The following is a 26,283-nucleotide window of genomic DNA, read 5'->3' as shown; positions in this document are numbered from 1 at the left end:
AAAACTGAGCTGTAATGCATGGGTTTATTGGCACATTCTGTTGTGAACCCATATAGTGACCACATGCTTCATTACCATTATACATATATCCACACCCTGGGAAATAATAGTGGAAATGTTCGATAACTTTCTTTAAGACTTAAGAGGTACATGTCTACATAGAAACTGACTTTAGTTATTATATTTTTTTTAAAGTAATATAGTCACTCAGCTTCTTCGTGACCTATAAGCTGCACCAAGGAATTATTTTTTTCTGAATTTCTAGACTTCTCACAGTAATAACACATTTACATTTTTCAAAAGTTTATTGACTTGCTCATCCACACACATACACACAAATTCAAAACATACAAATTTTCACACGTGATATGGTTAAAAAAAAAGAAACCTAAAAGATAAATTTATTTTTCCTCTGCCCTGAATGCCTTGTAAGGGCCAGATTCTACACGCTCTCCTAAATTAATCATGAAATTGTGAGTTTGCATGGAAATCTCTGTGCACAAACACACACAAGTACATACCCCTGTGTCTCTTCACCTCAATCTTTCTGACAGGAGACATTTTAAAAGCATGCTGGTTAGTGTCACTTCTGGCAATACACTGATGGAAAAATGAGAAGAGTTTAAATGCATTGAAAGGCTTAACCCCTTTTTCTCAGGGTGGTCCATTTTCTCTATACAGCAGTATTTTCATTCACACAATTACCAACACTAATAAGAAATCTACCTGCACACCTAGTAGAGTTCAGACAGCTCTGATCCTGTAAGAGAAGTGTAGTCAAAGCAGTGATACTGATCTACTCTGAGATACTGAAAACGAGTCGTTAACACTGCTCGGATTCTCTTTCTGCTGTTTTGTCTAACAGCTGCTGTTATTCGGCAGAGCTCTGAGATCACATCACCAGAGAACTGTATACAAGCATTTATCCCTCAGGACCATACAGATACATTTCTACTCAGGAAAAAGGTCAAGTAAATAGCCCTACACTGTGAATGCTGCGTGTGCAAAACTCAAGAGTGTGAATTTGACCTTAAAATGTACAGAATTAAAGTGCACATTAAAAAACTGCCATCTTAGGTGACTAAACAACAACACTAGAACAGATCTACTCCTTTGCAGAAACTGCTGTGAACCAGCATCTTTGATTCACTTATTTGACCTTATCATCACAATGAATGACAGCTGGCAGAAGGTAGTGGTGCTTCCTCCCTTTTGTTTCAATGTTTTCGAGTTAAATTGGCTCGCTGTAGAAAGTCATGTTGTTTTGTTCTCAGAATCTACAAAGAATAAGATGGCTTGAGAAAAAGCTGAAAAATATTCCTTCACCTATTTGAGTTTGTAAAACGAATAAGAACCTTAGTTTTTCAAATAAACGCGTTTGCAGATAACACTAGCAGAACTTTATATTCATATTCTTTATCTCTAGCAAACACAGATTCAGTACCGTTTTTGTTGCTGGCTCAGTTTTAAAATGAAGCACTACTCTCCTCTTGGTATGAAAGAAAAAAAGCTAATTAATCGCAGACACTACACATCCTCCTGAAAAAAGGTCAGGGGTTGTATTGTTACATGTATAGCTGTTAAATATTAATACTTGCATGTAGATAGAAAGGCACTTAAGTAAGGCACAGGATCTGTAGGCAATGGCAACCATATTAAAACCGTTTCTAGACATTTAAAAACAATGTGGTCAAAAAGACAAGTGAACACAATTTTAAAAGGATCCCGTTGGAATGTAGTGTAACCTAGTGAAATCATCATCATCTTCACTAAATGCCACATGAAACGGAGAAGCTGAAGCACATCACTGGCAGACTTTTCATGCGAAGTGTCTCGAATGAAAACAAGACATTTGCAATAATGTGTCTGTAAAAATTGTAACCACAGAAATCTTCATGTTACAGTACAGAGAGTCTGATAACCAAAGTGAAATCATGATATCACCAGAGCAGGAAGCAGCCTGTCAAAAGAGAAATTAAACATTTGAATTAAACCATAAATTCTACTGCCATGCAAAGGCAAAAAACAGTAATTACGCATTTACCCTATTTCATACCCTATTTTCACAAGTTTTTGACATGTCCAGTAACAGACTAGATTTCCAAAACTATGTTCAGAGCACAAAAGTTGATAATTTCTGTGTTTTGCCTTTAAATGGCAGTCTAGCAAAGCCTGGGAGTATTTCCATTCAGAACAGGAAAGACTACATAGACATCCTAAAGCAAAACAACTTCACACACAACTAAAAAAAAAGAAAAGAAAAAAAAGAAACGTGTATCCTACATATAATAATGACCTTTAGTCCAAAAACACTATATTTCTAAGATGGAAGACAGACAGAAGAGTCAAAGATCTCTCTTACTTCTATGTCTTCAACTAACAAATTCTGTGTGCATGTTTCATTAATACTCTAAAAGTTCTGAAATGTGCGTTTTGTGGCTTCTTTTAACAGTGCATAACCTCTGTTATTCTGGAGTCAAAAACTAGGAGCGCTCTTATAATGGTTAAAATATATACCACAAAAAGGTGACTTGTGACATTAGGCACAGAGACACTCTCATATGAATCTCGGGAGGGTGACAGTAATGCCTGAGGTGTGTGTGGGATTGCATAAAGCGAATTTCTTGGCATCATAGTCCTTTGTGCTGTTTTAAACACTGGTTGAATCGTTGAGTAATGCATTTAGAGGGGGAATGGATGGCCAAAACCCAAAGACATGGATTGTTGGTGTTTGTCCACATAATATTGTGTGCTTCTCAATTTGGCAACGTCAGATCAAGCATCCAGTGCGCCTCCATTCACCTCCCTTGCCTTCTCGTTCAGGACATTGTCTATGTTGGTTTCTTCATCCTTCTCTTCCTGTCTAGTTCTTCTCTCCTCCTCCCTCTTCTCTTTGTCCAGTAGCCGGTAGTTGATTCCCATTCCCACGAACAAGAATACGCTGGCAATCACCAGGATGGCTCCACAAGCCTGATATGTGTATTTATAATCACCATAATCATCATTGAGTTTTCCTGCAGAAATGGAAGAAAAGGACAAACAGGTTTGTCAGGCTCTTTTACACACGAACTGGAACAGGATATATTATGAAATTCAGTGATTAATTCAACTGAAACAGAAAAAAAGTCAATTTTAGTTTGAATGTAATTTTTAATTAGGTTGTAACAGTAATAATAACATTAATTAATATTAAAATTACTTTAAATATTTTTTATATTTATTATACAACTTTATAAAATCGTATATGTTTATATTTTTGATAAAAAGGTATTTTTTACATTTAGTCAATATTTTGTCATATTTGTAGTTTTGGTATTCTAGCATTTTACAGCAAACATTTAACCATTTTACATATGTAATTTGAGTAATAATAACTTTCAAATATTTATTATTTTTCACTTTAACATGAATTTGTATATATTAATATGTTTGTTATAAATATTCTTTCTAGTCAATGTCATGTCAAATTCATTCATTCGTTTTTATATTAACATTATTAATATTAATATTGAGGTATCTAATGTTATATATCAATATGTTTGACAAAAATCTCCTTTAAATTCAGACAAAATTAAACCAAATAGTCAAACATTTTACACATTATATAAAATAATTAAAATTGCTTATAAATGATAAAATTATTATTATTTGATTTTAATATTTCATTTTATATATTAATATATAAGAAAATATAAAATGTATCCTTAAAAATGTTTATGTTCAACTAAAATGACACTCCTAATACATTTATTAATCATAATTCAATTAAACTGAATATTCAAGCACTTTATATATTAAAGAGCCACACAGATGGGAAATCAAAAATTACCTGTATTACAGTGTATTATGTAGCTGTCCATCAGTGTAAACAATGTGCAAAGTAAAGTACACGATTTATAAAGTTAGTGGCTTCTAAAGTAAGGAGTCGACTCTGAATCGCTGAAACGAGTCGTTATAGATTTCAAATCTTTTGCCCATCTCTATGTACGTCACTAGGAACACTTGAAAGTGAAAGTGAAGTGACATTCAGCCAAGTATGGTGACCCATATTCAGAATTTGTGCTCTGCATTTAACCCATCCGAAATGCACACACACAGAGCAGTGAACACACACACACACACACACTGTGAGCACACACCCGGAGCAGTGGGCAGCCATTTATGCTGCGGCGCCCGGGGAGCAGTTGGGGGTTCGATGCCTTGCTCAAGGGCACCTAAGTCGTGGTATTGAAGGTGGAGAGAGAGCTGTTCGTGCACTATCCCCACCCACAATTCCGTCCGGCCCGAGACTAGAACTCACAACCCTTCGATTGGGAGTCCAACCCTCTAACCATTAGGCCACGACTTCCCTTGCATAAACTTTGCATAATAATCTTTGCATAATAATCTCCGCCTACCGTCTTGGGAGAAACGGAACTCTGACCTGCCCCACCCCCCACACAGACGCTCTGGTTGGTGTGATAGCATAATAATGTCAAGGAGACAGTGTGTTTTTAATTGTAAAGGCAAGTTTGTTTTATTTTCACTGCCAAAAGATGAAGATCAGAAGAACCAATGGCTAAAATTCATTTTTACCACAATACCAGAGCAGTACAACAAATCCCTTTTGTTGAGTTCATAACATTTCACTGATGACTGCTTTTCTAATCTCGGTGAGTACAGCTGGATTTTCAAAGTGTTTGGCCATAAAAGAGGGTTCATTACCAACTTTATTTAGACCAACGAGCATCTCCGAATCACAACGCGAAGTATGATTATGAAGTTATGTGTTTGTTTTCTCCCGAGCGTCTTATCAGTATGTGTGCTGTCTGCAGCCTGTCTGCGCTGATCTTCATGTACAAATGTATTAAATGTATTAAAATGAAGTGTAACTCCGTGAATACTCAATGAAGGGACATGAGAGATATCTATAGAAAGCTTGACATGTCTACTTTAAAACTAAACAAGTGCTGCCGAAAACAGATATTCTGTGATAAAGTAATCCATATGAAAACAACGCGATGTCTGTTTTTCATGTCTCCCTTTGTTATATCTAATGTGACCACGCCCCCGCGCTGAACGCGCTATTCAGATTCAAACTGAAGCACGCGGCTTGAATACACCCACACAGTAGAAAAAGCAGCGAGACTGTTCAAGTTTTTTACATTACTGTTTGCTTCGCGGTGAGATGAATAAGACATAATTCACCCCAAACAGATGCTAACGCATTGTTTACACTGAAGTTGTGTGCAGAACAACCAATCAAAACTATGTCAGTTGACCAATCAGAACAGTATGCTACCGAAAGGTGGGGTTTAAGGAAACTGAATCTTTTGAACAGCTTCGCGCGAACCGTTTGGGGATCTCTGAGAATTGAGGTAATTTTAAAATTATATTTTGACAAAATGACAATGTTTTTTAACCTAACAATGGATTTAAACCTAATGTACAGGACTTATAAACAGTGATAGGAAGCTTAGAATTTTCATCTTACTGGCTCTTTAAATGTAAACGTGCATCAATGAATAATACATTTTAAAGGGAAAATTGTATCATCATGACTTTTCTGTGGAACATAAAATGGTCAATGGTAACCATAATGTTTTTTTTTTGTGGAAGTCATACTGGTTCGGAACGACATGAGGGTAATGCCAACTGCAAACTTTGTGTGGACCATGAAGTGAAACGGATTTACACTCAGTCTTACCCAGTAACGGAGGACTCAGCAGCACAGGCACACACTCCACAATGGTGACCAACCCGACAGCACTGGAGAACTTCTGAGTGCCCACCAGGTCCATGAGAGTCTCAAACAGCACGGAACTCAGCCAGCCATATGCTAGGCCGAAAAACACTGCATAAATAGCAAAGCCCACAAAATCGGTGGAGATTGGTGCCAACAAGTGGCAGACGCCATTATACAGCACAGATGCGGCGAAGAAGTACTGGACACGTGGACGGACCCAGCGAGTGTTGGCCACCAGGCCCATGGACGGCCGAGCGATCATGTCAGCGAAGGCCATGATGGACAACAAGAACGCAGCCTTATCCTTGGAAATCTCTTTACTCTTTGCATAGTTACTCAGGAACACCAGGGGTGTAAAGAGGCCGAAGAACATGATGACATTTCCGAACAGGTACAGCAAGAAGCCTCTGTGAGTGAACAGGGTCAGATCCAGGAAGCTGTTGATGGTCTGAATGCATGTTTTTTTCTCTTGGGGTTTGAGCTCTCCATTCTCTTTTGGACTGGCAGGTTGTGGTTTTGGTCCAATGGGTCGCATTAGTGACCCCGCAACACAGCAGTTCAGCAAAGCTCCGCCCAGAATGAGGAAACTGCCCCTCCACCCAAACTGATCATACAGCCAGCTGTTCAGCGGGGCGAGGGTGGACAAGAACACTGGGCTGCCCGCCATCGCGATGCCATTAGCTATTGGCCGGCGCTTGTAGAAGTATTTGCCAATCATGGTCAATGCTGGATTCAGATTAAATGACAAACCCAGTCCTAGAAACGGGAGAAAACCGATTCAGAAAAACGATTCAGACACTTTCACTATTTAATTGTACCCACATGATGCATGTCATTCAGTGTACTTACCACCTATAATTCCCACACAGAAGTAAAGACCCTCCACTGTGTTACAGAAGGATGCGGCGATTAATCCTGTCCCAGACAGACAGCCCCCAACAATCATGATTGGCCGACTACCAAACTTATTCACCAGAATACTACTGATCGGTCCTGTTGAGAGAATACAGGTTTGTTAAAAAAGAAAATAATAATAATGATGATGAAAATATATATATATATATATATATATATATATATATATATATATATATATATATATATATATATATATATATATATATATATATATATATATATATATATATATATATATATACATATACACACACACACACACACATACATACACACACACAAACTTTAAAAGAAATAATCTTATTTATAGCTAAAAATAAAAATAAACAATTCTAAAATAATAAACATAAAACACACCAGAATGGTAATAATTTAATAATTCTTATTTTATATTCTATTCTTTTGTTGAAAGCTTGAAAACCTAAGAGAAAACAGGTGATTTATTAAATAAATCACCAGTATGAGTAACAATTTTGTAATTCTTTTATATTCTATCCATTTGATATGACGTTTTACAAAAATGGTCAACTTGAAAAAACAAGGTGGAATAAATGAAAAAAGTAAAACAAAAAGGCCTCACAGGGTTGCACAATTTGTAAACCTCTGATCAAATAAATAGAATACAAAACAGCTCACATAATATTTACTTTGTCCTCCTGAGGCTGACAACCAACATTTTACCAATGATTTGTTGCAAAAGAAAAATCTCTTCGTTTCAGGCCGCATTTAATATCCTTTTAATGCTGCACTCACATAGTTCCACCACATGATGGCATCACAACAGAAGTCACTCGCACCAGCAGGACTGCAGGAGGACACAGCAGACTATTTAGAGGAAGGAAACTGTGAAACTTCAGTAAATGACATGATCAACTGAGCTGGTGTGAATCAGAAAAACATAAGCAGCAGAATGAGACCAGCCTCCAGCAACCAGAACAGGAACTTGCTATTTCTGTGCGTCTTTGTGTGTGGCAATTCATTTCAGTTAACTTGCCTCCAACATTATGTAAACCAAACACAACCAGCAGCCTTATATAACCTTCCTTTTTGCAACACAATTACTGGAAGTTCCCTCACTAATACAATTGCAAGCTATACTAATATACTTATATATATATATAACGCTTTTCTAGGTACTCAAAGCGCTTTACATATAGGGGTATCTCCTCATCCACCACCAGTGTTCGGCATCCACCTGGACGATGCGACGGCAGCCATAGTGTGCCAGAAAGAAAATCCTGGGATTTTTAAATGACCACAGAGAGTCAGGACCTCGGTTTAACGTCTCATCCGAGGGACGGTGCTTGTTGACAGTATAGTGTCCCCTTCACTACACTGGGGCATTTGGACCCACACAGACCACACTGCTGGCCTCACTAACACCTCTTCCAGCAGCAACCTAGTTTTCCCAGGAGGTCTCCCATCCAGGACCTGACCAGGCCCAGCCCTGCTTAGCTTCAGTGGGAAAACGGTCTTGAGCTCCAGGGTGATATGGCTGCCGCCTATAATAGTATTATTATTTTTTTTTTTTAATAAACTGTTTGGTAGTCAGTGCTTTGCTTTTCTTGTGAAAGGCTCCATTTAGACCAATGAGAGTTGAATAACTTCATTACCATGTTGACAAAACAAGCTTTTGGTTTTCAGTAAGTTAAGACTTTCAAATGAGAAACACAGAAGAGACACAGTGATGTTTGGCATGGTTCCACTAATAACCAAACCTATATTAGACAAATCCATCACAGTGTTATCGAGAAAGTCTGAAACCCCATAAAAATGTAATAGCAAATAATACCGTGTACATACAGCCCTAGCGAATGCTAACATGTCAAATAGCTTTAAAAAAGGCTACATAAATAGTTTATTTTAGCGTACAGAAATGTATAGACAATTAACAACTAAAATTGTTGTAAAGTTTGCAGATATTTCATTTCAAGCAAGAATTTATATGTGCCAGTTCACCATAAAAGCTAATCTTTCATCAGGATGAGAAACTTTCCTTTTGGTTTCAAGCAGCCAATGAGAGTTCAAAGCAATTTGTCTGTCCCCCAATCACATTCCTCAAATTAATTTATTCTGACAGGCTTTGTGTAGCACCAAACGGGCCATCACTTCCAGTCCCAAAAGAGACAAAGGCAGCAGTGGTCCCAAAGAATACACACATAAACGATTATATAAACTGGTTCAGAGAGACGGGAGAGTCAGCAGAGGATACGGTTCAGACATTTAGTCAGAGAGCTACTTGTTTTTACGGCGAGGATTTCAGCTGTACAACTTACAGGAGCAGCACTGTGACTCCTACTAAAAATCAAACGCTTTACAAGGCTGAAAACAGCCAGTGATGTGCCAACAAAGAGATATTACATGGCATAACATCAAATCAGTGCTCACATGAGCCAAGGGAAACAGGTCAGAACACACACACACACACACGATTTCTCTCATAATTATTCTGGATCTTGAAAAAAAGTACAGGACTAAAGGGCCTCAACACTAGATTTTGTGTTCAAATCACTTTTCATTCATTCCTTCATTCCTTCATTCATTCCCAAATTGGAGTCTATGAGGGAAGGGCAGAGAGTTTGTGAGTTTACAAATTATTAAATCGTTAAAGTGTATAATTTAATTAAATAAATGCTTTATTAAAAATAACAAAACATGCTAGTCATGTATGGTTACATTTTTGAAATATGAACTTAAAAGGGGTACTGAAGTAAATGTTTCAGATCAACAGTGTTCAGCAGACAACAAAGTTTGGGAAACCCTGGTGTTGATTCTCATTTTGTGGCTTACTAAAGTTCAAGTTTGGACAACTCTCATCTGCAAAATACAGCAACAAGGTGTTTGACCAATAGAGGCTCTAAAAGTCACAGATTGACCTCTTGGTCAAATGAAAGATGTAATAAACTCTCATTGTCAGTTTCATAATACTACAAGAGAAGTGAAATGTGCAAATGGTAATATTGTGAAATATATTATTATGATGAAAAAATATATATTCTCTGTTAATATATTTAAAATTTTAATTTATTCCTGTGCTGGCAAAGCTGAATTTTCAGCAGCCATGACTCCAGTATCACATGATCCTTCAGAAATCATTCTGATATGCTGATTTGCTGCATTCGATATTTTCAAAGTTTAAAAAGAACAAATTAAAATATAGATCTTTAAAAGAATGTCTTTTATGCCACCTTTGATCAATTTAATGCATCTTTGCTGAATAAAAACAAAACTTAAACTTTTGAGAAGTTGTGTATTAACTGATACTCGTATTTGTTAGCAGAGTTTGAAATAATTTTGCATTCTTGATTTAGTGCCTTATGACAGAAAAGAAGACAAAAAGAGAAAAAGATTATTTCAGCAGGTTACAGCACACGCTCATTTGCCGAACATTTACATTTATTAACCTTTCACTTTTCCTTTCAAAAGACAAGCACACTTAAACTAACTGGTTCAAGAAAGAAAAAAAGAGCATCTCTCTCTCTCTCTCTCTCAGGTTAAATGTGACTGGAAGAGCCTCTTTGTTGAGTTCAGGCTACGTGCAAAGCCACATGTACATAATGAAGTCTGCGTTTGGAAACCACTGACACATTCCACTTCAGGAAGTGGCATCATCAGTCTACACTGTCCTCAGTCAAATTCTCTATTACGTGGCTGACTGAAAATATTAGTCATACTGGAAGTTCATGTTCGGATCCTTCCAAGTATGGTGTGAAGTGACTCAGCAACACTTCAAACCCTTAACAAAAAAATCTTTGCCCTTACTCTCAAACCTGGCTAGGCATCTCATCAATTGCCTTTGCAGTTAAAAAATTAACACATGAATTACACAGAAGTAGTGAAGTGTAGTTTAACAGTCTGATCAGGAAAGCATTCTGGGTGACTGCCTGCAAGGACATCAGGTTAGAAAACCAGTTTAAACCTGCCTCTACACAACCAGCTTAATTAAAGGAAAAGTTATAAAAATTCAAGCAAACAAACAGATGTGCAGCCCTGCAATGCACATCAGTAGCAAAAAGCATGTCAGGGTTTAAACACACAGCTGTGTTTCAGTTCTGAACTTATTTTACTCTACCAGAACACAACCCCAACAGAAATTAAACCTCTGCAGAGAGAGCGGTACTCAAAATACAGAATTCACAGTTTTCAGTCATGTGACTGGCACAGAGACACAGAGGGCAAAACATCCATTGAAAGTGCAGCGCAGACCTGACAATTTTCCATCCCTTTCAAACCATGAATATTTAGATCACCTCTCAAAAGAAGTATGCATGAACAAACTGTCAGTTCTGGACAAGTTAACATGAAACGTGTTTAAAGTGGCATAATGTACTAAAACAGTGGCATTAAAAGACCACACTCTGCATACACTTTACTGATAATGCATACTCTATACAGAACAGGCGAGCAGATGACCTCAGAATATGAATGTGATGCTCTAAATTGCTAGCTAAAACTTTACTATGGTTTTCGAACTGGAAAATGCTTAAAAGGTCCCATGACATGGATCATTTCCTTATCTTTAAATGCTTTTTAATGTTCTCTTAGGTGTACTTATATTGTTAGTATGTTTTTTACATTTAAAATTTAGAAATAAAAATCATTTTTAGATCCTGATATTAGCCCTCTGGCTTGAATGCTCTGTTTGAAGGGGCGTGTCTGCTGTGAGACTCCGAGTAAACCACAACTGTTGTGATTGGCTGATATCACAACAGTAGATATATATAATTTTATTTTATTTTTTTTACTATTACAGGCTGTCGAGATTAACGAATCGTGGAAGTGTTGATTATATAATAATTTTTTCGATCTTTTCCCCATCACATGAAAGGCTGCAGATGACACATGAATACAGTAAGAGCTCCGTTGTGCAGCCTAAGCGTCATTCGTTGTAACGGCAGTTTGGGCAAGTGTGCAGATATACTCGCGATGTGTAACAGCTCAGGAAAAAAGCGAGCGTTCTTTGATTGCTCTCTGTATTTAATTCACAATTTAAATATCAGATTTGTTTCATGCTACTAAGAGAAACAACGTGAAGTTGATCGTTTAGTCACTGGCTTGATTCACTGATGCATAAACAGTATTAAACGATTTAGAAAGAAAGTCTGTGTGAACTTGAATGATTAGCTACACATCAGAAATCACTGATCACAGATCAGGCATTAATGAACACTGTTACTCACTGTTTGTGCCGGTGCTGTCGAATCCATATCATAAAAGTCTGATTGTAAAGCCTGTGCTGAATTATATGTAAATATTTGGGCGGGCAAAGCAGAGAAAGGGAAGGTGACAATTCTCGTTGCAACGTCACAACGATGAGATTCAAGATCAGTCTGTTCGAGCTTCCATTTTCTCAAAGGCAGAGAAAGATAGAAAAATCTCAATTTACACCGATTCAAATTTCTAGAAACTTGGGGACCATATACAGGCTAGGGGATCTCATATTAATCTTAAAAAACCTCAGAAAGTGAAATTTTCATGTCATAGGACCTTTAACATCAAATGTTAAGCACTGCATTCATATTTTGATTTTTTCTGCATGCCTGTATATAGTATGTTTTTTTTTTTATATAAGGTATGTATTTGGTTTTAGCAACTTGAATCAGCCACATTGAAAGGATGCTATTCAATTATGACAGAAAGAGAAATTGACTAAAAAACAAACAAACAAACAAAAGGGAATTTCAGGTGATGTCAAATCACAAGTTTTTAAGTTAAAAATACACTATTAATATGCAATATTAAATCGACATTATTAAAGAGACTTATAAGCTCATAATAATCTTACCAACCCCAAACTTTTAAAAATTTTTCCTCTTTCTTTCTCCAAACATTTATTATCAAATGCAGGGCCTGAATTTCGTTTTTTAAACTGGGGGGGAATTCCCCCCTTACATGGGTCACATGGGGGGGATCTAAAGATTATGGGGGGGCACCTGCCCCTTTGCCCTTTGGTGCCCAAAGTGCCCTTTTGTCAAAGCAAAATTTCCTCTAATTTTTTTTTTTTGTCATAACGTTTCCTTTTGTGAATGCCTGCTCATGCCCAATCTAAATATTAGTAAAATTTTGAATAATAATTTAGCCGTCAATAAGATGACCAACATGACTTTTGACCTGACGACGACGACCTCCTCATCCGACCGGGACGATTTGTCACGCTGCACGCGCATTTTTTAATTGTCAGAGGATATTATTTTCAACACCGCGGAAGCTGGTAAGTGGTGTTTCATTCTCAGCGAAGTGATTATGATATTTATTTACTTATTATTATTTTACAAGAATGACGTGATGTGAGAACATGCAGATGTGTTGTTTATATTGCGGTGTGTAGCCTGTAGTGTAGAGTAACGTTAGCGTGCTGTTTGAGGGAGAAACGTTTCACAGGCATCTAGGGCAGAGGCGTCATGCCCATTCAAAGATTTCTGAGCCAAGTTGATTTTAAATGCAGCTTCCAAACGACCCAAAAAAAAAAAAAACAGCAGAATAATATTTTTTATATATTTGATATAATCACACTGTTGTGATTAGATCGTTCAGCATCAGCTGCTAAATTCAAATCTGTGTTCGCTGGCTGGCGCTGAGCCAGAGACGTTCGCACAACGCTTCATGATAACCAATCAACGGTTCTGTTGCGTGAATGCAATGGCCAATCGGAGACGTGCAGAAGAGTCATCATGAAACGCGGTGTTTTTGTTCACTTGCTCGCTGACTGAATTATTTAACGAATTCTTTCTTCAGAGAGAGAGAGAGAGAGAGAGAGAAAACAAACGAAAAAAAACCTGATGTGCATAATGTAATGTAAAGTGATTCAGTGATTGTAATGGTAGTTTTTGAGAGTGCCTGAACTCTGGCTAAACTGAATGAAAATGTTATTTGATAATGTAAATGTTCTTTACTCTCTGAAAAATGAAAGTGTTAAAATAAGTAACTTACAATATTGTTATTAAAATTTACATTAAATGCAAATTCAGTCGTATTAAAAATATTTTATGGCATGATATGGCACTTATGTAAAACGTCGGGGTTTTAAGTGTAGTTAATAGATTACACTACCTTTCCATTTATTGATCAAATAACAATCTATAAAGGTGCAAAACGCGTTTACTTATACGTTTGAGAATTGAGGTATTTCCTGATAAATTAAGCATGTTTGGAATTTTGAATAAAAGGGAAAAATAAATAAAACATAAGCCTATATAAGTTATACAGTGCTTTCATAGCATGACTCAGTTGTTTATTGTTTTGTATCAATATTTAAGGTGGACTTATTGATTAGGTACAAGAATAGTAGTGATGGTTAAAATAATAGATTGATAATGAAATAGTAGATTGTGCCTTGTTCTTAGATGGACAGAGACTGGAAAGTAATAGATCAGATGAGGAGATGGAGATAGAGGAAGAAAAAGAGGCAAATGTAGACGCACAAGTGACAGAAAGAGCAGGTAAGCAAGCCAGGAGACAGAGGCTGGTGAGAAAGAGGAAAATATAGAGTTGTTTTCTGTAGTTTTTACTATAACAGCTGTTCTTAATTATTTTGTAGAACAGAGAAGAAAAAGCCTTCAAGTTGGGACAATTTAAGACATTTCAGTTTCTAATCCCAGAGCTATTATTAGGTGGAAATAATTTTTATTTTTTTACTTTTAAACTTAAAATTGTCTCTTCTTGTCTTTTTCTTTTTAAAAACTGCATCACAGCATTTGCTGCCATATCAATACATAATCATCCATATCGATACGCAAATCGGCAAGGAATGCTTCACAATATATTGCTGTATTGCTATTTTGAACCGCGCTATTTAAAGCCTTGTTCCATGTGCCCCTTTTATACATTGAGCACCTGCCCCTCCAAAGGTCTCTGCACGGCCCTGCATCTTACAAACTGAGCAGCTCATAATCCCATCGTTAATTTCTAGCCAAGGGTAAATTTTTAGCCAGTTCGTTTGAAATTTATCCTTTGACTGCTTCACCTCTGTAAGATTTCTTTGTGGATCTTCGGTTTGGCTGCTTGTCGGCCTTTCGTTGTCGGACACTTTTTTTTCTTTGGATCGTGATCTGCATCATCCGAACTTGTCTTTCGCTTCAGCCAACGGTCCATATTTAAACTACTACGCTAACCAAACAATTCATTGTCTGTGGCCGTGTTTGTGCGCGCGGGAAATATGCTGCACATAATGAATAGAAAACTAGGGGAAACGCGCAGTCACATGCTCAAACAAGTGGAAAGCTCGGGCGCGCGCGCGCCGCAGTCTCATTTCCACAAGCGCTTGCACTCTCGTGGCGTCGTCGTTGCCATGCAACCAACTGCGCTCTCCATGATGACAAGAAGGATCAGCAAAATATTAATTGATTTCTAGCCCTTGCGTTAACTTTATTACTAGATATATTTATAGATATATTTATGGAGATGAAAAATAATAAAGGCGCCCTGTACAGCTATGATCAGCTGTTCGGCCGAGCATTCAATGTTGTGACGCTGTAAGCTGATCAGTTTGTTCGTTGCTGCCGCACTCTATCACTCGCACACCATAAAGAGCAAAATGTTTTTTAATGTTTCAGTTTCGTTATTACAACGAAAATTTGGAAGCGGATAATTTCTTCACAAACAGCTCATTTTGACTCAAAATGTTAGAATGCTGCACCTACACTTGATAGTGTGAATAAGATCAGCGCAACGCAGACCGCTGCATTGACAGCGTGAAACATGATCTGTGTACAGCAGCCAGGGCTCCGCCGTTTACTGTCTATGAGCTCAGCGCCGAGACAGAAAATGCCGGTCCAGCGCTGATTGAGGAATTACATTCGAAAATAAAAGACAATTTGACATATTTTTTCTCGCATCTGTGAATTTATTTTTTAATCATTTGCTCTGAGATGAAGCAAATATATTTGTGCGGGAATTTCTCGCACTATAAATGCTAACCTTGCGGGAATGGTTTAAATTATGCGCAATCCCCGCATTCCCGCACCGAAATTCAAGCCCTGAAATGTAATAAAATATTCCATATGGGTGAATGATAACATGTTTAGGGTAATTTGGAGATATATATATATATATATATATATATATATATATATATATATATATATATATATATATATATATATATATATATATATATTTTAATTCAATTCTCACAGAGAGATAAAGTAGTAGACTAAGTAACAGGATGGACAGAAGTGACAGCAGTAAATGGAACTGACCTCCTCCATACATGACAGCCAGCATGATTGATGAGATCCATGACACTTGGCTGCTGGTGGCATTGAAGACCACCTCGATGTCTTTGAAGAACACTGTGATGGACTTGGGGAAGGCATAGGAGAAGCCAATGCTGATAAAGGCCCCTACCACCACTGCCCAGCCCCAGCCTCCCTCAGGAGGAGTGTAGCCCACCGGCCCTCCTATCGCTGGCGCCATCTTTACACACACACGCTGACGACGAAGACGACGAAGAAGAGACGGATCAGCTGAGCTTCAAGCGCACTGGATCAGTCTGTGAGGAGAAAAGGAGAAGGATTTACAGCAGAGCGCACACAAGCACAGACTGAAAGAGAGAAGATTCACACAGTAGTTCTCAACCCATGTGAACTGTGTCAGATACTAGTCCACACTGGCTGAGATTGAGCTCAGGGAAAGTTATCCACGCGGACAGAGCAGGAGCACAGCATGTGAATGAACCAAGCATGAACACAAACACTGTGTAAAACAGCTTTTAGTTTGAGCAGAACTGCTTTAGAAAGTTACTTTTAAACTGAGCTGATGTCAAAATACACAAACATACAAGACCTGAACACATCAATTGTCCTTTCCCCCACAAGTAACACAGAGAATAGGCTTAGATGCCTTCACACACAGAACAGAGTCCCTCAGGCTTCAGTGCACAGAAAACATTCATTTGAGCACGAAAGTCATGTTCTCAGCCTGTTATGTGTGCTCAGGGAGAAAGGCTAAATCACTCCAATTGCCCCAGAGAGGAGGAAGGGCAATATATCAGAGAGGATAAAACATGGGTGTAACGGCTTTTAATTAAGTCCTCTCAATGTTGCACTGTTTCAGGCAGATTCTATTTGTGCACTCGGAAAGCTGCTATGATGCAACTACTGTCAAGTATAGTATGGAGCATTGTGTATTTTCAGGGTCTGCTTGGAAATATTTGGATTTTGAAATTGTAACTTAAAAATATTATGGGTGAGAACTGATTAAAATAATTGGTTTTGAAACATATTCTTCCATACATCAAAAATTTTCTGCAGAGTGAATCACTATAATAATGGGCATTTTAAACAAATAAATGATATCCAGTGATGTCTGGTTTGGTTTTTAGCTCTAGGTTAGCTATAGGGTAAATGGAGAATAATATACTTTATGTCTGAGCAAGGATTACAATGTTGTTTCGTTCTGTGTTAAAAGGTTATATGGTTTTTGCAGAATCATGGTACTTTGTCAAGGCCTGCTGATGCTTGTCTGAAAAAGCGAAAAGCATGAGAGTGTACAGTTACACTCCCGCCATTCAAAGGATGAAGGAGAGATTTAACAGTTTTGGGTAATTTTTTGTGAAGTCTAACACAGTGAGCAGTGTTTAGTTGCCAAAAGTAGTGGCTCAGTGGTCAGCACAGCACAGCTTTTGTAATGCCACCAGACCAGACACAGCTGGGAGCTCTAGTTGAACATAGCAAACAGAGTTTGCTACACTACCTTATATCTTTACCAAGAGCTGCACGATTGACTGACATCAAAAGTGACCAACCACTTGCTTTTACATTAAAGGCATCTCTCTTCTGCCATTAGGCCACATGATGTTCTTAAGAGAGCACAATTAAAAAGCACAATTAAAACAACACAATGTTGACCAATGTACTGTACAATCTCACATTAAAAAAATTTGATGTTATATACAGCCAAAATATTACAGAGTTGCCCAGTTAACAATGATTTGTGAAATATGTGATATATCTAAGTAGTAAGGATGCCATAATTCTCAATTTAGCCTTTTATTGAACCATTCAGTACAACATTCACGGTTCAATATGTGCCAGTCGCATGTTTGCCTCTAAGTTCACATGCATTTGAAAAAGCAACAAATGCCAAACTTCTTCCCTCGCCATTTCTAAACCTGTTGATCAACAAAAATATTCTAACATGTTTTTACTCCACAAAATACGTCAAATGTTTTGAAATATCTGCCTTTTGTAATCTGATGTGGCTTCATATTCCAGAATGAAGCAGATAATATATTCTATGTTGATTAGTAATGGATTATATACTTTATTGTGAAATTACCCGAGATGGCTTGAAGAACACAAACTATATATTGTCGACAACTGATAATCCATGTTTTTCTCTAGTTTAAAGAGGTGTATTTATTGTTGTTGTTACCGTAATTGGTTTTAAAAATCTCATTTTAAAATAACACACAAAAAACCCTCTGATGTGCCAAGCATCAGAATCACACCGAACTGAAAAACATAAAAAAAAAAAAAACTAGGTATGTACTGAACTGTGGGCTAACTGTGTTGTTGCATCCCTCCTCTTCAAGCATTAAGACACATTTTACATCACTGCCAGTGCCAACACTGAAATCCTGAACACTCATGTTCTGAGAAAGGAACTCCTTCTGACGTCAACAGTTTCAAAAAACAGCTTCCTCTGGTGCCCAGGATAACCTCCTTACTGGCTCTCACAGATATTTACACAACTATACTATCTTCTGCCTTGCCAAATCTTAAATCATAGTCCAAAAAAGTACAAGGAAAAAATAAATAGATCTTAAACTCAGTGTGAATTGCTTCTGCAAACCTCTTATTTCAGGGTGAAATGAAAAAGACGGGACTTGACCATCTATTTCTATAATATTTTTAATGTTTTTCAAAGTTTCACAAACTGACCAAAAAGCTGCATTAAGAAAAAGAAACTTGATTTTATGTCAACCTGCATGTGACGTTTCTATCCAGTATGTGATATTAATCCTCTTGAATTAATGCGGTCTTCTGCACAAACGTCAGTCGAGCTCATATACACGCTAGCTAGACTGTTCTGGGAACAAACCGAGAGCTCTCCAACTTCCCTGTGATGTTTTATTGGTGACTACTGCACAAGCTTTGGTTGGCCGGTGAAGTGATGCATTGACTCATCCTCTTAATCCTAACTGGTCTGCAAATCTACCAAACAATTTCACCAGCTGCTGATTTGAGATTTCTTGGGATGAGTATGAGTATACGCTCCTACACAAACTGAACTAATAAAACCTCTGCTCTGAGATTCGAAGCATCCGCAGACTTGAGGACTTTAAAGTGCTGATCTGTTTCCTAACACACTTCAACGAGGCCTGTGAGGGAACAGAACGCCAGCAGAGTACCAGATCAGCTGGAGGCAGATCCTGCAGAAACGTATGCATGTAATCTTGCTGAAACAGGAAACACTAAGGTGTGTGTGTTGGGACCTAAAAATAAGCGTTTTTGTTTTCTGCTGACTTTGCATATGCCCTCATAAGAGCAGTGTAGTTTAACTGGTGTACAGTTATTTAGAAATCATTAATAAAGTGTATGACTCCATGCTAATATTAAATAGTCTGTAAATCTCCCAGCATGCTTCAGTATGGCCCAATTAAGCCATGAACAAGCTCTTTCCTCCAGAGACTGCAGTATTGGACAGGCAACTGGTTCAGTGGTCTCCTGAGAGTCTTGAGAGGTCCTGAACTGCTCTCCATTGTGGATCTCTCTCTGTGTGGGTTTGTGTGTATCAGCCAGGCTCTTTATATCCCCAAGACCTTTAAGTTAGCATCCATCTACCCAGGATTCATCGATTTGTATTATGTATATAATGTTAAATCAGACTGAAAGTAATTACATTTCAAACACGGTGTTCATTAACCTCCATCTGTTACGCAGGTGACATTTAGTCTACCTTCCAACCTCTTAATGGTTGACATAAGTTTGTAGAAGTGGATTTTCCAGTCCTCTCTGACACAGACCATAACAGATCACAGAGAATAAACCTATCATCAAAATATGCAGCACACGAGTAGTACACATTTCTGAGATGCTTGAAAGAATAACAAAACCCCAAGAATTTTTAAGAAATTGCTGTAGTGTATATAAATAAACCTTCAATTCATCCACCATCAAATCATCTGTAAACACTAAATGCATCTTTCTAGAATGTTTAAACGACAGCGCAGAAAGGCCAGTGACAGTATACAATTTGAAATGGCTGGAAAGATTAAATAAGAGAAATAATGGATGACACAGTCACTCACTTAGAGACTATAAGGGTTTAATATGGCCAATAACAACTGTCTAGAGCTCTGAATGTTATACAGATCTGTTAACTGTTCAACAAGTTCATCAAGTCATAAAAATGAGGGGCCTCGACTATGTTCAGACTACAACACTACTCTAACTATTGCTTAATTCCATAGGAAGTATACATATTGTACTTACTATGCTAATTTCTTTATCAACAGAATACCAAGATAACTATTTGAACTATTTTACATTTTATAGCCACTGTGATGGAGCCATGTCTTTGACTCATTATATGACTCATGACTGGACTGCCCAAAGTTACGACATAATGTGAAATAATCATTCTAATTTTCCAGATGTTAACTGGACACCACTTGCTAAATTATACATGCAATTTTTAAAAACAAAATACACTATGCAGAGAGTCAGAAGCTCCTCTAGCTCCCCCTTTCTCTTTCCTTCTCAGGAAATATTTTACATACATATTGGGTACAATTAACTATGTGTTTTTACCATCCTTCATCTATTTTGTACCCAATTCAAGTGTAACCGTAACAAAATATTGTTATTAAACCATTTCAATTCATAATTATGTGCTAACTAGTCTTGATTCAGTTTTAACTTTGAAGTGCTACCTATTGCAATACAATATAGTCACTTAATAGCAATGCTCTCCTAAATATTTAGCTATTGTAACCACACTTATTTCCGTCGTTGGTATAAGTGGCAGTGGGTGGTAATAGACTAGAAATTTACAGTTTTATAACATTGTGCTGATAATGTTTCTTTAGTCTTTCGGCAATCCTACAGCCTGAACCTCTGTAGGCAAACCACCCTTACACTCCTATAGCCCATTTCAATTCATACTTGGTGTAAACCCTGAGTTTATTGATCTTATCTAACCAATTGACAACAGATGCATGACAGCTGGATGCATCTCAAAAGAAGGAAGTGACTGTTGTCAAAATTAACAAGTTCGTTTTTTCTTGGAATTTACAAGTTAAATGTTAAACAAGTTAATATTTAGTCATTTAATGGTTAAAAGGTCAGTGGAAAGTGTGATAAAATTCAGGTTAAAGACACTATGCCAATATTTCTAGTAGAGAAGGTCAACTTTTCAGTTGTATTGAACATTTATGTCCATTTATTACCTCATGTCATTCTATACCTTTAAAACTGACTTGCAAAAAAGAAAAACCCTCTTGAAAAAAAACAACAACATTAAAGTGTCACACCAAGACTTCTGAACCCATTACAATTTCACGTTGAACAAACTGAAATTTATGTCCTTTTTTTTTTACTGAAAATACATATTCTCTTTTAAGTGGGTTAATGAGAGAAGTGATTCATGAACAAATCATTTATTGTATGGCTTCAGAAGACTTATAAAGAATGGCTTATAATTATATAGAAAAGAACGGCTAGTTCATTATTTAAATTTCTCCTTTGGTGCTCCACAGTAAAAAGGGAAGCATAAAGAATAATACACAATGATGACATTAGTAAAAATTACTTTTTTTCCCCCATTTGATTTCTGGGATATTTTTGCAACGCCCCTGAAGAAATCTTCACATAATTTCCTCTTCTTAAGAAATCTGACACAGAACACTCAACATCTGTGTTACAAAACAAGTGAATCACACATGTAATCAATTCACTGCTGCATAACGTGTGGCCTTTAATCAGAAACCGGACTTTTTTGCTGACATTCATGTTAGAAAAGTGTGAACTACAGGTAATAGTTAATTGAAGCCAAAGGCCTTGTAAAGTCTATCAGACAGATGGCATTTTTCACAGTCACTCTTCTCTCACTCTCAGCAAAAGCAGCAAGAATGTTACTGAATGACATACTGTATTCAAGAGCTATATTGTCATATGTGCTACTAGTACACTAATATTATTACTTTGTTTACTTTATTCATTCATTCATGGAACCAAGTACACTTATTCAAACCAGGTTATTTGCTTCTAAAAACAGTTGACTGCTCTGTATTACACCTGATGGAAATCTAAAAGTGGGCCCACAATCACTCAATCCACAGAGAACCATTTTTGTGACCCAGATCAATTATTTACAGTGAAATAAGTAGCACACACACACAGTAACAAATAAGGAATAACCACCAAAAACAGTTTAACAGGCACATACACATACAAAGACATGAACATCACTTGCCCTGTCAAAGTCTTGAGGCGTGAGAGGTGAGTTTAAACATTCCTCCATCATTCAATAGTTTCTGACTACAATAAATCTCTCTCTTCAGGGCTCTGACAAGGAAACAGTTGCCTAACGCACAATATACACTTACATATGAGGAGCGGTTGCAAGTTAAAGCAATAATTCAACTCAAATATGAAAATTACTTTGACAAAGACAATGAAAAAAAGTTTTGAAACTCTGTGGGAATTTATATAAAACATGCATTTTACTAGATATGAATATTTTGTCATGTAGAAATTGTATAAAAAAAAACTTATCTAGTAAATATTTTCTATCCTATTCTTGGAAAACAACAACAATAATAAAATAAAAAATAAAAACTAGCTACGGCCATAGTCAAACTATGTTAAGTGTACCAAACCTGTGGTTAATTTGTGGTCACCATGGTTTAAATATAGAAACCTTGTTTTTTCCTTAAGTGTTATTTGTAAAACAATGGTTAAGGGTTTTCATAAGGGCACTCTCCAAATTGACTTCTAACCCTCAAACTAATGAGTGAAGTCATATCTTTAAGCTCATCCCTTGAGTATTTTACCTTTAATCAAACCACTATCTTTAAATCTACCCAATTCATTTACAAGACTGACTGTCACAAAAACTTATTTTTTTATTTATTTGTTTGTTTGTATATTTATTTTTGTAAAATTATCTTTTGTGCCATCATCATGCAAAGTTGGTTGATGACATAGTGGCCCAATAACCTAACAATTACTAGTTTACATAGGATAATGTAACCTATTTTATATTATTTAGGCATTCACTGGCTATAGTTTGACAACGTTCTAATTCAACATGCCATGTGAAGACAATCTAACTTAACATTTTCTTATATTGATGTTGTTCATTTCGTACTCCTTAAGAGTTCATCAGGCTCTTAATGATTTAACCTATGCAATATCTGAAGGCCAGTTTTTTTCCATCACTCATCACAGAATCTTTTTACACACGGCTTTTGATTCGGACTTGTAGCTACATGCCATCTTCTGAAAATGTACCATAGTTCTTAACAGCATTTGTTATAATAAGGCTAGCTTATTATTCATTACCCGGCCAATAACGATTTTTTTTTTTAAATTATTAATCTATATAGCATTTTCTTATGAAAAACCACAGCCTACAATAGCTACAACATGCCACAGTAGTGATATAAATCTGTAGGGAAAAATCAATTCCTTTAACAGATTATCGATTTATAAATTCTACATCAAGTTCAACAAAATAAGTCTACAATAAAATGCGATAAATTCTTCTGGTAAAGGTGGTCATGAGTATTTTAAAAAGAGTTTCATATATGTGCCTTTTTTAGATCGTGTTCGACTTTATCCATAGCATTTTAAAGTGCCAATTTCTCAAAAGAATGAATAAATAAATAAATGTTGCACATTTTACCAGCAACTTCGCGATAGCAATTGCTCATGCAAATCTGATCTCACTTTAAGCATGCCACTCGTGCACAATTAAAAGAACTGTGCTGCAGCAATATTGTGCTGATAACTGCTCCATTCGGTTTGTATTTGAAGTTACTGATTATAAAAGCACTGAAGCCTGATTCTAGGATTTCCATTTACCATGGTATAAATATTTAGGGGTTGGAGGGGGATTTGTACTTGCAATTTTGCAATTAGTTCCCCCAACCCCCATCCTCCTTCCCCCCCAGGCAACCCCCAATCACTGCCTGTGAGACTATACACATAGATCTGCCAAACGAACACAGAATGGCACTATAATTAGTGTGTAGTTGTCAAAGCAACAAACATCACTTAAAGAACAATACCTGTAAAGAAATATAATAGCCATAACTGTGTGCTATGGAGACTATTTGGCACCCTGCATAAATCAATTCAACTCAGTACTCTTTATCAGTCTTGTGACACCTCTGAATTGTTGAACAATTGCAGCTCTACCTTCCACAACCTCAATTTCGTCCTTGTGTGAGTTTGATCAAAAACAAATTACATGTGACCGCTGAACTTGACATTAAATCACGGTGTAGGTTACGTCAATCTGCTGGATATCAAAAAACAATAACACCCCAAACAAATGGACTTTTAAGCAAACATTACAGCAAAACATTACAGACCCAGTTTGATTGATGGGACATTGCCACACTCTCAATAGAGGCAAAAGTTGAATGTGATGTTGCATCACAAAGCTAATACTGATAAGATACAGAAGCTGCTTTTTTTGTAAAATGATGTTTTTAGATATATTTTGGGTAACTGGGATGCATCTCATGCTCGAGTTCACTTTCCATAGGCTCAAATTCATATTATAGTTAATTCATAATATACACAGAGACTTGAGTGACACCTATATTGTGCTCCTATTGCTCTCTGCAATCTTTCTACCAACCATCATTCTTCTCCATGCTACTCCTAAACTGAGTAGGGATCTATTTGATTCAATCTGAGATTACCTACATTGAACCTTATTAAATTTGCTTGATGATACCAATAAGCTAATGATGCAACATCATAGATGTTGAAACTTTCAACTGCAATAAAAATTTTAAACTACATCAGTTTATCTTTAATAAGAATCCTTTGTACATATAAAAATGACTTTATGCAGTTAGTTAGCATTTTAGTTTTGGCATTTCAGACAAATATACTAGTGGAGTTTGCTTAGAACTTTTTGTTTATTCAAAGTTTTGGTTTCCAGTGGAAGTGAAAGCTGTGCTATAATTTAGCTAAACACAAGTGGAGGGTTTCAGAAGTCAGAGTCAATCTGTGTTTTTCCCTCACTCACTTTACATCTACGAGCTGCTTAGTGACATTGTTTGAGAAGATAGAGGTTTTATAGATTTTAGACTACAAGCCACTCAGTGTTTCGAAAACCAATGAGATGCATTCCAAGATGGAATTTTTGGCCATCATATACCCTAAAACACTGCACATGGATGGATACACGCTGAAATCCTTTCTAGGTAGGAATCTCATTAGCTTTTGATGCAGACATAAATTCCTCATAATTAAAAATAATAATAATAATAATAATAATAATCTTCAAATAAATTATTGAAAAAAATTGTTCAAAGTGATAAAACAAGGTATGTGATCAGATGCTGTTTTAAATAACTATTATCATTTTATTTAGTTTAACATTTTTTCTCTCATATCATCACACATTGCGGACGCTTAGCGTCAAAAGGTGAGAAAAGGAAGCAACGTGACAATGGAGATCCGCTTGTTCTTAAGAGAAGGGTTTTCTCCGATTATGGTGGGTCACAAAACCCCTTTTCACCCACCAGTCTATCTCTAATCGGCACAATGTCTCGATCTCCCAGTCTGCGTACTACAAAATCGGGAATGAGGTAACTAACCCAAAACACTGTACTGAGAGGTGATCACAAAGAGAGCTGCTCACTACCTCCAGAGTTCAGGTAAACTCATTATGTTCTTCTAAAGCTCAAGAAGCGCAGTTAATGGACCCCCACTCTCTCCGGTAGCTATTGGACCAAGTTGTCCTTGTAAAAGCGCCCATGAAACACATACCTGCGCTTTTCATTCACCAAGACTGGTTGAAAGTTCACGCTATCCGTCTCCGATGTGCGGCTCCGAGTCACTGAGAAGCATGGAGAGCTCCGAAAGTCTCCGTGGATTCGTGGATGTAGTGTTTGAGTTTCCCATCCGCTCCACTCTTCATAGTAGCCTAACCCTGCTGCACATGCGCACACTTGCTGCTCGGCCCCACGAGCGCATGTTGTGCAATAGTCTCCAGTTAGGCGCGTTCGACTTGAAGCAGCGCTACAATAAATGATGACTGTAGACATCAAAGTACCGTAAGAGCGATAAGAGAGCACACGCATGCATTCGAATCGCTCTCGCGGTACTTTTATGCCAATGCCATACAATGATCATTCTGTGCGAAGTCGAACGCGCCAAATGACACGGGGTTATGACGTTAAAACCTCACCGGGACCTTTTGAAGTTGAAGTTATATAGCCGATCATTTGTAGTTGTACTGTAAATTAAGTAATAAAAAAAAAAAAAAAATCAAGACAGTAAGTACAAGTTTAATTTTAAAGTTGTGTTCAATACTGAAACGTGATCAAAACTTATTATATATATATATGTATATATACAATATATTAAACTGAGAAGGAAAAAATAAGATATTGAGAAGGTAAACATAATATATTTAAGTTACTAAGTGAATATTTCAGTTGAATGTGGATA

At 36.9% G+C, this 26,283-nt stretch overlaps 1 protein-coding gene across 1 annotated transcript; it reads right to left on the bottom strand.

Annotated features, from left to right (window-relative positions):
• Positions 1-286: 286 nt before the first annotated feature.
• On the bottom strand, positions 287-25,883 carry LOC128018586 (monocarboxylate transporter 1). Its single transcript, XM_052604186.1, has 5 exons — positions 25,600-25,883; positions 15,841-16,133; positions 6,575-6,718; positions 5,687-6,481; positions 287-3,014 (listed from the first exon to the last, which is right to left on the bottom strand). The coding sequence occupies exons 2-5, from the start codon at positions 16,055-16,057 to the stop codon at positions 2,776-2,778; spliced, it is 1,395 nt and encodes a 464-aa protein (XP_052460146.1). The 5' UTR covers positions 16,058-16,133; positions 25,600-25,883; the 3' UTR covers positions 287-2,775.
• Between the last annotated feature and the right edge of the window lie 400 nt (positions 25,884-26,283).

Source organism: Carassius gibelio, chromosome A8 (assembly GCF_023724105.1).
Source record: "Carassius gibelio isolate Cgi1373 ecotype wild population from Czech Republic chromosome A8, carGib1.2-hapl.c, whole genome shotgun sequence".
Taxonomy (NCBI): Eukaryota; Metazoa; Chordata; class Actinopteri; order Cypriniformes; family Cyprinidae; genus Carassius; species Carassius gibelio.
Note: the sequence above shows the minus strand (reverse complement) of the source record. Positions and strands in the feature narration are given on the sequence as shown.